The sequence below is a fragment of the Nelumbo nucifera genome, chromosome 5 (assembly GCF_055504915.1).
Source record: "Nelumbo nucifera cultivar China Antique chromosome 5, China Antique-T2T, whole genome shotgun sequence".
NCBI lineage: Eukaryota > Viridiplantae > Streptophyta > Magnoliopsida > Proteales > Nelumbonaceae > Nelumbo > Nelumbo nucifera.
The window spans coordinates 58,533,134-58,545,689 of NC_142653.1; the positions used below are offsets into that span (position 1 = coordinate 58,533,134).

Here is a 12,556-nt window from a genome sequence, read left to right on the forward strand (position 1 = left end):
CCCACCACCGGGAAAGAAGAATATGGTTTTGTTTTTAAATTAATTTTCAAAATATTTATTTTATATTATTAAAATTAATATTGTGAATTTAATTACAAGAATTTAATGATGAGAAAAATATATCTTAAATATAGGATTTAATTAGAGATAATAGGAAAATATTTTTATTTCCAATTAGTTTTAATTTTTGCATTCCATTTCCATCATTATTAAAATCATTTCTTATTTATCATACTTATTATTGTTTAATATGTATGTTAAAAATGTTTCTAATTTTTTAATTTCTATTTTTTCATTATATATATTTTTAATTTTGTTATTTAACCGTGGCAACATGGATCAACCCATTTAACCCAATATGATGTAATGTCTTTCCACCACCTAGATGAAAACACTATTTTTGCTAGGTAGATTTTAAAAGTATAAGCTTTTATATTATTAGAATTATTAATTTATTAAGTATGGATTTAATTAATAGTACTTAATGATAAGAAGAAAAAAATGACTTAAATATACGGTTCAATGAACATAAATGTAAGCTAATAGTTTAAATGTTGGATTTAATGAGAGATAATTGAATGCATCGAATATCTTTAAATTAACTCTTTTCAACTTATTTAACATAAAGAACCAATTGCCTATTTGCCCTCATTTTTTATCAATAAATTTAAATATAGAGGGATAAATTTTGTCCTTAAAAAATTCTATAAATATTATTGAGGCCATTCGTGCTTTTTAAAGTAGTATAGATATTTCAAGGCTCCTGGGTGTCTTGTATATAAATAACTTTTATAGTTTGATTGCAAAGGATCAATTATTTTTACAAATTTTAGGGTGGATTGCTAGTGCATGTATTATATTTGATATACCCGAAATGAGAAATGTTTCAAAAATAGACAAATACTTCCCCAAACTATCATTAATATAATAAATCAAACAATCCAGCATATCTCTATGCCTCATAATTATTCTCATGGTTTTGATGTGCATTCCACTACTCAAAAGTGTTTGCTTCCTGTCTACCAATCTATTGATTTAATTATCTTTATTGATGCAGGGAAAATATTTGACTCTTTATGCAGTTTTGGCATTATCATATATCAAGGAATTTATCCTGCTTAAAAATTACAGGAGGCTGAACTTCCACTATTACTTCTATTGATCAAGCTGAACTTTTTGCTATTATGAAGGCCTTAACAGAAATCTAAAACTGGAATTGTGAAGATATCTTTATATGTTCTGATGCACAACAGATTGTTCAAGCCTTACAGAAGACAAGTGATCTGCCCTTGGCTTTTGTTAAAGACCAAAAACTTAGTTATGAACCTTTCAAATGTGAAGTTTTATTCTGTAAATTGAACTTATAATGTTCCTGCCCACATGGCGTCGCAAATGGCTAAATCGCATTCTCAACTTTTTCTTTGCGATGAATGACTATCTGTTGAGAACAGGCCCTAAGCTTTGAGGCAAAATCTGTATCCAACAATGCCGTTGGATCGGGTCGGAGTCAGGATGGGTCCGCTCAAGTTGCACCGTATCTAATTGGAGTCACAGTCCGTTTCAAATTCCTCCATTTGGAGCAGAGAGTAAAAATCGCAAGGGCTTCCAAGCTTTGCCGCCAAATTTCCCCTGCAAGAGTCAAATAGCAGCTAATCAGCTAGTTTCTGAATCGTTCTTCAAATCTGTTGCAATTGCTAATTCTATATGGCGTCATCCATCCCTGACGATGACAATGACGATGTCCGTTCAGATAATCTTTCCCATCTCTCTCTCTCTCCAATTGTTTCAATTTTCCAGGATGTGCATTTGGAGAAGAGTACTAGATTACAAAATTTTCTTCTTCTGTAGGAAAACCCATTTTGCATTTGCTACTTTTTTGCAGCCTTTCGATTGGGAGGCAGCCGTTAAAGAGATAGATGTTGCTTGCCAAGGCGCAGCCACCTCGACTTCCCTCCCCGAGGATTCTGCCCATCCTGTCCGAGAAGGGACCGACGCAATCCATCAGAAATCCAAAAAACCCGGGGGTGCCCGGCAATCCACTCTAGATAGGTTTGTGGGGAAGGTTGATCGAAAGTTTGTTTTCGAGAATCGATCTATTAGCCGTAGGGTTGATGAGAACATTGGCGTTGATGATACAGTCTGCGATGTTAGCATTGATCTTGAGGCAGCTAAAACATGGATGTACCCAGGTTTAAGATGCCTCCTCCCTTCATTACAGTTACTGAATGTGCTTTTATTAATCTGTGTCAAATGGGCTTTTGCAATTTCTCATGATTGAAGTATGTACATTTTGATTTTAAATTCACGAGCTGATAAGTTGACCTTCTGGGCAACGTTATTTTTATTGGGATTTGTTGGTCAGAGTTTCTACAACTCTAAGGATAAATCTTTGTCTTATTCTTCTTTTTCTTTTGGCAGTTAATGTCCCTCTACGTGATTACCAGCTCTCAATTACTAAGACATCTCTTTTTTCCAACACACTAGTAGCATTACCAACAGGACTTGGGAAAACTCTCATTGCTGCTGTTGTAATGTATAACTACTTCAGATGGTTTCCCGAAGGTAAATCAGAACTTTTATTATTACATAAGGCTTTTGTGCATGGTAGCTATTTGTTTTCACCGTTGGATTGTATATGTGAAATTCTATATGAGTGGAGTTTCATTTGGACAGCTTGGATTAGTATAACTCTTTGGTTTGTACTTTGAAATGAATGGGTTAAGGCAAACGTAAAGATCATTGAACACTTTTTCAAGAAAACTGATCAGTTTGTACATCTAATCTCTGAATTATAATGCTTACGTTAGGACTCTTTAGTGTTATCTTTTGGTATGAAATTTCTCGTAGATTAGTTTCTTTTACATCCCGGTAGTCTCTCCTGTCATCATTTAATTTCCTTGGGTATATGTGATGTGATTATAAATCAAAGTTTCCCACCAAAAATATGTATGTTATACTGGAGAACCTAATTGTTAGTTTCATTGGAGTTAAATAATGCAGTAATCTGGTTATGAGAGTTGGGCAAGAAATCTATGCGTTTATGCATCCCATACAACAGCTATGGCTAAACCAGAGATGATCTAATATGGCTCATATTTAAAGAAATGGCATTTAACTTAAACATTTTTAACCAACAGGAACACCCCTTTACGTGCATTTTTCCCTATCAAGGCTTCCTTCTCCGATTTTCCATAAGACAGATGAAGCAACTATTTCTTTCTTGAAATGGCATCTGAGGGAACTAAGGGCCTAACTCTTGACTTTTGTAACTGGCTCTTTTGAGTTTGAGTCTGTGATGGTTAATGTAATGCAGTAGTGCTTCTTTCTGTAGCTTTCTTGTGAGGAATCAGTAAATAGTCTACAATTTTGAAACTAGTAAATAATTGTAACATAAGATAGGAAATTGCTGATTTGTAGATTGTTGTCAACTGTGACTCCAGGACCATTATCCAATGTTGGTCCTGGCTATTTGGGGTCTTAGGAGGGGTGGACTAGATATAGACCTGATGTTTGGCATTTTTTGTACCAAGTGGAGACTTTCAAACACCCACTATTCACTCTCATGGGCTTTTCTGAATTTTTATGTACTTTTGGATGGTAAGGGTATCTGGTCACTCAACAGAGTCTGGCCTAGTCATAGTTGAATTGCCTTTGAAGTTAAAGGCAGTCAATGACAAAGTTGTAATTTTCCATTCTTTTATATTTTGCAGGAGTATGGTGGCCAACTCTAGAGTCCATTTATATGTGTTTTGAGTAACAATATGGCTAATGAATTCTTGATGAAATTTTACTTATTGCTTCTATGATGATGAGTGATTCCCTTAAATTGTAGAGTGATTCTATGATTGCAATTATGGGTTCTCTATCTTTCTCTGTCTTGTTTTTTTGCTCAAGTTCTTTGATTTCAGCATTTATCAGCTATCAAAGACTTGGAAAAACTCCGTAAGATGACTTCATTAGAGGGTTGATAATCCTTTTATCATTTCCCACAAACCTAGATTTTTTTTTTTGGATAATTAACAAACCTATAATTTTCCTTGAACTTGAAGTTTTCCTTTGTCTTTTTGTACCAAACCACCTCCGAGGCTCTGAATTCCTTTATATTAGTTCTTTCTACAAGTCTTTGTTGGTATAAACCTTTGAAGTTTCACTCTACCAAACTTGGTTGCTTCTGACATATTGTCATTTTAAACCTTCATAAAAAATTCCATCTTTAGCTCAGATCTTGAGTTTTCTATTTTTTCTTCACAACACTAGGAAGTATTTGTAATTCTCATTGATCTGACCCAAAAAGTCAGATATCCTTGTAACCCCAATCAAATCACTGTAATAGGCTTAGGGGCAATTTGGTAATGGCTAAAGTGGCTGAACTAAGTTGTTTATTGCTTTGACTTTTAGCAAATAATTGAGTTATTCAGGAGATTGTTAGTTCCTTGATGGCTGAAGCTGAAGTTGGGTTGATTACTACATTCCTGAATATTTTTTATTTAACTTTTTCATCCATTAAATGATCTGTCATTCAATTCAGCCACTTAGCTGTTGTCAAATGGATCTTTAGTTCATTGCTAAACCTAAATTGAACTCTATACCACAGATACATACTTGTCCTATGTCAGTTGGATATCATCATATCACTTATCTTAAGATTTTGAAGGTGTTTTGATATTTATTTTGGTACTTCTGTAAATGGAAATATGTAAGCATTTTAAACCATGAATAGTGATTGCTAATTTGTTCATTATTTCGATAGCATTTTTATTTCTTATTACATTGGGTGGGATCTATTTATAAATATGGACTCATGAAACATTGGAATCTATGCTTGGAATTATCATGACAGGAAAAATAGTTTTTACTGCTCCGTCACGACCTCTAGTCTTGCAACAAATTGAAGCATGCCACAATATTGTGGGAATACCTCAAGTAAGCATATTTTTCCTGACTAGATTTAGATTTCTTAAGGATTCAAGTCAATCAGAGGAAAGATTATCTTGCCTCTCTTTTACATGTTTTGAGAATATTGGGATCAAACTGATTGCAGGAATGGACAATTGACATGACAGGTCTGATGAGCCCTTCAAGAAGATCATGTTTTTGGAAAACTAAGCGAGTTTTCTTTGTTACACCGCAAGTGCTTGAAAAGGACATTCAATCTGGTGAGTCTCTAAATCTATTGTTTAGTTTTTTCTTTGTTTACCTTCAAGGAAATATGTTAAAGAGACAGAAGGGGGGGATATATGATAGGAGAAAAGGACCCTGAACAAAAAGTCTGTAAAAGGTCACCCTTCCCCAAGGGAAGAGGCTGCACGTGACATACATTCTCTCAGGGGCTCTTTTCATCTTTATCTCTTTCTCCTTTCATTGTTTAGAAAAGCTTTCTTGTTGTTGATTGAAAAAAAGACCATAAAAAAGATACACATCCCTTAAGCATACAGAAAAACCTGAAACCTATTTGCCTGCATGTACTGTTTGTGGAATTTAGACTTAACTTTTGCAAATCTTCTCTTATGTTTTTTAGTGACTCAATTATAGGGCATGATAACCATAACGTCCATTAATTCTAGTTTGAACAATATTGTTGAAGATCTTGAAGATGGAAGTGGCCTTATCCTAAGCTTGCACAGGGCAGATCAAAGACATACTTGGTTAGTTTTTGAACAATAAATCTATGACTTTTATATCAGAAACCAAGAGAAAACTTTGAAGCATTAGACTCCAGTTTTTTTGATAGGTGTGTGTAATGGATGTGGATGATGATGAGAAATAGCTGAATAGGGTTTCAAACAAAAGTTACATACTTGTATACATGTAGTCAAGGGGACGAGAATTCTTAGAAACCCTGCAATAGTATAACTGTGACAATCGAAGGCAGAATTGGTGAAGGTAACTTGTTGTTATGTTATTTGTAGTGTTATTTGGTGGTTTCAAGAGACAATGGTGCAACAAAGACACCCATTTTGTAAATTGAGAGACCTAAGTTAGTATGCTTACAACTTGGCTTTCTCTCTTAAGTATAACTTGGTTCTTGGTTATGATGCAGAAAATGGAAATATTGGGGGGGGGGGGGGAGGAAAGGGTGGAGGCTGAGGATGGGGGGAAAGGAGTAAATGAAGAGACATAAAATAGGGGAGGGAGATGTGCATGAGGCATATTCCTTTAGCACGCCTCATGAAAAAAGCATACGAGGCACACTCCTCTTGCACTTGAGGCGTATGCCTCAGAGGTTTCAGTGCCTTTGGCATACGTCTCAAGGCGTTTTGTGGGGTGCCTCGCTTGGAGGCGCACCTCTAGGTGTGCCTCCTACGCCTTTTAACACATTGTTTTTTGTTATTTACTAATAATAAACAAAAATATTTTAATTATTATTATTATTAAACATATTATTAAATATTATTACTTATTTTAATAAAATAATATTATTTATTATTTTATAATAATGATTATTTAATAAGTAATGTTTATTTATTTTTACTAAATAATAATATTACTATTATTGTTAAATAAATATTATTACTAATATTATTATTTCTTTAAATAAGGAAATAATAGTATTTATTAATTAATAATCAATATTTATAACAATACTGATTAATAATCAACAGTATTATTATTTAATAATAATTTTATTAAACCAATATTATGACTAAGTTTTATTTTAATTCAAATAAAAAATAATATTATTTAATAATAATAATATTTCATAATAATTTTTATTATTAAATAGTATTTTTTAATATAATAAAATAACATTTTATAGTAGTTAATAATTTTTTTACAATAAATATTAGTATTATAGTATTTAATAATATGACTTAGATATTTCATAATAATATTTGTTGTTATTATTAAATAATATTTATTTAAATAATAATAATTATTATTTATGAAATAAATATTATTGTTATTTACTAAATAACATTATTTAATAATAATATTATTAAATAGTTATTATTAATAATTGTTATTATTTACATAAATAAGTAATAATAATATATTATTTGATTAATAATAAATATTTAATAAATAATAATAATTATTAAATATTTTTTCAGAATAATATTTATTACTAAATAATGTTTTTTAATATTATAAAATAACAAGTTACTATAGTTAATAGTTTTATTGCAGTAAATATTAGTATTATAGTATTTAATAATATGATTTAAATATTCCATAATAATATGTATTGTTATTATCAAATAATATTTTGAATACAATATTATTTAAATAATAATAATTATTGTTATTTACTGAATAACATTATTTAATAATGATAATATTAAATAAGTTAGTAAATGCTATTATTTATGTAAATAATAACAGTAGTAATAATATTTAATTAATAATAAATATTTAACAATAATATTTATTATTATTAAATATTTTTAATATTATGAAATGATATTTAATACTTCTATTTAAAGAAATGTATTATTATTATTACTGTTACTATTATTATTATTATTATTATTAAATAGATGACAGTGATGAGGGCATTAATGTCATTTCATCACATCTGAAATGCATCTTATTCTGGTAGGACATGAGACCAGGTCTTACCATTTCAGATATCTTTTATTGTTTTAGGTGTTAGAAATAGATCGTAATCTCAAACACCACCTACCTCTGAAAAAGACATCTGAAAAGTGTTATCTTTTTTTGATCATTAACTTTGAAAAAATTTCTTTAATTAGAAAACTTTAGGATACACGATACACCAAGAAAAGTGTTATCAAACGCCACCTAAGAAACATGAAGAATAAAGGGATAAGGTTCTTGAGTGTGTGAAGTGGTAACTACTCATTAATCATTATCATGATTCATGAGTCATGATTGATAATTGAATCAATTGATTAAGCATGGAAGTAGAAGTACTTGTATGCAAAGGATGCAACTTGCTTAACTGTTCTCACAATCATTGGACAGGTTTGCAAGTATATATCTCAACTACCATATATTTCTATTGGGGAAGGAAAAATGGTATTAGATAGGTCTGCAAGTATATATTCCTATAGGTGGTGTATGCAAAGCAGTGGGAATGAGGCTAGAAGTTGTTTCCGGGTCTTTTCTTGTATTCATATTGTAAGTACGGTGGTAAGGCTAGAAGGGATGGTCTCCTTGAAGAACGAAGAAGGATTAGGGTCAAAGGCTAAAGAAAATAAAGGACAGGCTTCTGTCTCTCGAGAATCTCAGCAGAGCCGGGTAGTAAGGGTGGTTGAAGAGAATGTCCCCAATCGTGCTCTACAACATCTTTTTATAAGGGAGATCCTGATACTTTAAGGAGAAGGATTCCAAAAGGGATTTGGTTCTTATTAGGAAAGGGAATCCTTGTCTTTATGTCGGTTATCAAGGGAAAGCCATTGGGGTTTTGCCACGTGTCCAATGAGATCCTCTAAGGACAAAGTTCCCTTTTCCTTGAAGATTCTCGCTTAGCACGTGCAGGCTACACCCTGTCATGGGTTTCCTCGTGGCCACGTGTCAAGGACAAGGTTTTGGGTCTGACGGTCGTGTTTGGGTGTCCACCCGATTGTCTCTGGGGTGTCTTGTTGTAGCCTGCTGTGACTAGGAAGGATGTTAACCTCCCCTCAGCAGGCAGGCATCACTGGTATCAGGGTCTATCCACTGTTCGTTACAGCATGGGCTACCATTTCGTGTCAATTGCAAGGCGTGGGCTACCACCCGATTGTCTCTTGGCGATGTTGTTTTATGCCCATTGCGAGTCTCATGCGACACTCTCATCACAGGTCCTAGGAGGCATTTCATGCTTGTTGCAGGTCCTGGATGGTCTTCTAAGCTCATTGCAGATATATGTGGCTCTGTTTTGATACCTTCATTGTGATTATGACAGTGGAGGACCACAGGTACCTACACATATCTGATAACTTTTTGGGCTTCCAAAATAAATCATGTAGATCAAAACATGTATGTGCTGATGCAACAAGATTTGTGGGTTAAGGAGGTTGGATAAGTGGCCAACTCTCATATTTACAGGGTTGGATTTCTAACCATAACAGTCTATATGTTCTGGCTCAAAATTGATTGCAATAGGAGGTCCATTTTGAAGTCCTTTGGTACTGTATAGCCCTTCACAATGGTATCTTTTCCATTTCTTTTTCTTCAGCTTTCGGTTCCTCAGAAAAGAAATGTTAATGTTACATGGAAATAATCAACTTGGAAGCTATATGATGACAAATTGACACATAATCAAAGGCTGTTCAAAGGTCAATGCTTAAGTGATGTTTCTTCTTAGACTGTTCAACTTTATTCTACCTTAGAATTCTTATGCAACTGCCTTACAACAATATATCCCTTCTTTACAAGATACCAGAACTAATTGGAAACTTTAAGATTCTTTTGATCAGTTGGTAATTTCTAATGTTCAACTGCTTCTCATTTTAATATAATAGAAAAAGCCAAGCCAGAGTTTAACTAAACATATGCTACTTAATTTTTAGTGTAAGGTTTCAGTATTTTATTGCTTTCTGTCTTAGATTGTTCTCCATTTGCTGACATCTTCCCTCTATATCTAATGTGGGTTATGTTTCAAACACGAGGTGCCTTAGTTATGTTCAAAATAACATGGTAGTTGACTATAAATGTCTAGTTCCAGCTCTTCCATGGGTCTACTTTGGTTTATTTCATCATCATCATAACATCATTTAAGCCTTATCCCAACTTTGATGATTTAACTTTCTTAATTAAATGCTCATTTTCTTTTTCCAACCCTTTTTTGGGGCTTGTTACTTGTTTCTGTATTTATTTTGCTTACTTGTACTGTTTATTTTTTATTGTTGAAATTTGCTCATGTAGTTGTTTACTATAGGTACATGTTTGGTGAAACATCTTGTGTGCTTGGTGATTGATGAAGCTCATCGGGCACTTGGGAACTATTCATATTGTGTAGCAGTTCGTGAGGTTTGTCTTGTAAATGTATTTTCAATTATATACTAATAATCTATATCATATCATCCCACCTTTTTCCATGTGCATGTGTTTGTATATGTGTATGGGTAGATTTTATTTCTCCAGGATCTTAATCATGTCATACATTTGCAGTTGCTTTCTGTACCAGTGCAGTTGAGGATATTGGCTTTAACAGCAACACCAGGGTGTAAGTTGTCTTCTCATTCATTAATTTTATGGAAAATTTCTCTAGTTTTTTGATTCTTATACTGTTTTTTTGATCAATATTGTTATACTTAATGTTGTGGTTCAGCAAAGCAGCAGACAATTCAGAATGTTATTGATAACTTACATATTTCAACACTTGAATATCGGAATGAAAGTGATCATGATGTCAGCCCATATGTACACAACAGGAAACTGGAACTGATAGAGGTATAGTTCTTTGCTTTTGAAATTCTGGATAACACTGATGTTCTGGTGTAATTGACTCTGTTTCTTACAATAACACTAGGTTGCAATGGGGAAAGATACTATTGAAATAAATAATCTGCTTTTGGAAGCTATACAGCCTTTCGTAACTAGACTTTGTGCAGTTGGCGTACTCCATAATAGGGATTTTCAAACGGTATGATTTGGTTTACCTGTATTAGTGCAGTAAATTTAATCTCTTAATAGTTGCTCTGAAGTTTGCTAACCTTATATATTCATACAAAGCATGGTTTAAAATGTCAACATATTTCCTGATATTTCTATGATAGTTTCCATTTCCATGGTAACCAACATGACATAGTTGTCAAGGCTATGCCTAGGCGGCATGGCACCCTTGGAGGTTCACCTTGCCTAGTTGCCAAGCAGTTTTGTACATTGTGTTATAAATACTTTTATGTTCTTAATTTTTTGAGTTTATAATTATAAAATAGACATTATAATTTCTTTGAGTTTATGTTCATTTTGTGTTTATATACTAATTTCTTTTTATTATTTTCTTATTTGTTAGGGTTTAATCAATGCAAACATTGCTAAATGCTGTATTGAACCCTCAAAGACTTCAAAACCTGAACCAATAAGTAAGGAAGAACTTAAAATTTTGTCTAATCAACACATCTTCTTCTTCTTCCTCCATCTTTTCTTTTATTCTTTTCCTATAACAAAAATATTCATTTTGTGTTTATATACTAATTTCTTTTTATTATTTTCTTATTTGTTAGGGTTTAATCAATGCAAACATTGCTAAATGCTGTATTGAACCCTCAAAGACTTCAAAACCTGAACCAATAAGTAAGGAAGAACTTAAAATTTTGTCTAATCAACACATCTTCTTCTTCTTCCTCCATCTTTTCTTTTATTCTTTTCCTATAACAAAAATAGGGGTTCAACCCCTATATTTTTTTGAAATTTCTTTTCTTTCTTTTATTTCTTCTCATGGATATGTTGATTTTTTGTACTTAAACATGAATTTTGTGCTTTTCTTATGAAAATTATGGATAATTATTAAGGAAATATGGTTATGGAACCTAGGGAACTACCCTAGGAGGCTAGGTTATACACTTTTTACTTAAAGAATCCATCGCCTAGGCGATCAGTGACAAGGCGCCCCCTGTTGCCTAGCCTTGCCTTGGCGCTTGAAAACTATGGCTAAATGGTGTACATTAGATAGAATTATAACATGATGAGTTGGCAATAGTATTGTAGATATGTGGTGTAGCAATATTATCGCTTACTTAATGGAGATGATGGCGTGAGCTAATTTTTTTGCCCGATGTGGTGTTAAATCTTAGCTTTTGTTTGCGTAACAAGATGGATATCAATGACGGGGTAAAGTAGAAAATAATCAAAGATTTATTGTAAGAAAAATACGTTTTCAGTTCAAAAATGGGGGAAGAGAGAACATTTGAGAGGTTAATTGTGCCCAGTTTGCTTACATAATGCTGTAGCTTAAGCTTTGGGTCTCCTTTTGTAAACATATTAGCCAGCTATTCTTCAGAAGCATTAGATGGAAGACAAACTTCTCTAGAGGTATCCCTCTCTTGTATGACGTGTCTGTCAAGGTCAATATGTTTTGTGTGGTCATGTTGGATTGGATTATTTGCAATGTTTATTGCTGACTGGTTGTTGCAATACAACACCATTGACTTCTCATTGACAATAACGAGCTCTCCAAGTAGGAATCATAGCCACAAAAGCTTTGGGACACAAACACCATGAGCCATTGTTCTATATTATGCTTCTGCTGATGATTTAGCAACCACAGATTGCTTCCTGCTCCTCCCAAGAACCAAATTACCATGAACAAGAGTACAATATTCAGAGCTAGACTGCCTATCATCCACACAAGCACCCCCATCAACATCTATATAAGCTTCTATGTTCTATCCACATGTGTCAATGATTGGCAAACAATAGTCCCTTTTCTTGAACCCAAGCTTCTATGTTCTATCCACATGTGTCAATGATTGGCAAACAATAGCCCCTTTTCTTGAACCCTTTAGGTAACAAAGAATCCTTTTTGCTGCCACCAAATGATTGACAAACAATTCTACCTCTAAAAGAATGTGAACTTAAAATGGGGACATCCACAATACAACTGAAGTACCTCCAAACCTTTGAAGCCAGCACGCTTTGAATGAGAAGGTGGTTAGTAGACTCGACT

The 12,556-nt window shown here is 33.1% G+C and overlaps 1 protein-coding gene across 3 annotated transcripts in view; it reads left to right on the forward strand.

The window, feature by feature from the left end:
• Positions 1-1,235: 1,235 nt before the first annotated feature.
• FANCM (DEAD/DEAH box RNA helicase family protein) overlaps positions 1,236-12,556 on the forward strand; it is a 67,743-nt gene continuing 56,422 nt past the window's right edge. The window contains exons 1-9 of one of the 3 annotated variants that reach the window (XM_010258170.3): positions 1,236-1,740; positions 1,883-2,189; positions 2,419-2,562; positions 4,841-4,923; positions 5,042-5,156; positions 9,824-9,915; positions 10,057-10,111; positions 10,217-10,338; positions 10,418-10,531. In XM_010258170.3, coding sequence (XP_010256472.1) covers positions 1,705-1,740; positions 1,883-2,189; positions 2,419-2,562; positions 4,841-4,923; positions 5,042-5,156; positions 9,824-9,915; positions 10,057-10,111; positions 10,217-10,338; positions 10,418-10,531 — 1,068 coding nt within the window. In that variant the 5' untranslated portion in view covers positions 1,236-1,704. Of the gene's footprint in view, positions 1,741-1,882; positions 2,190-2,418; positions 2,563-4,840; positions 4,924-5,041; positions 5,157-9,823; positions 9,916-10,056; positions 10,112-10,216; positions 10,339-10,417; positions 10,532-12,556 lie in introns of those variants that run through there. The other 2 variants (XM_010258172.2, XM_010258171.2) reach the window with 2 other exon arrangements.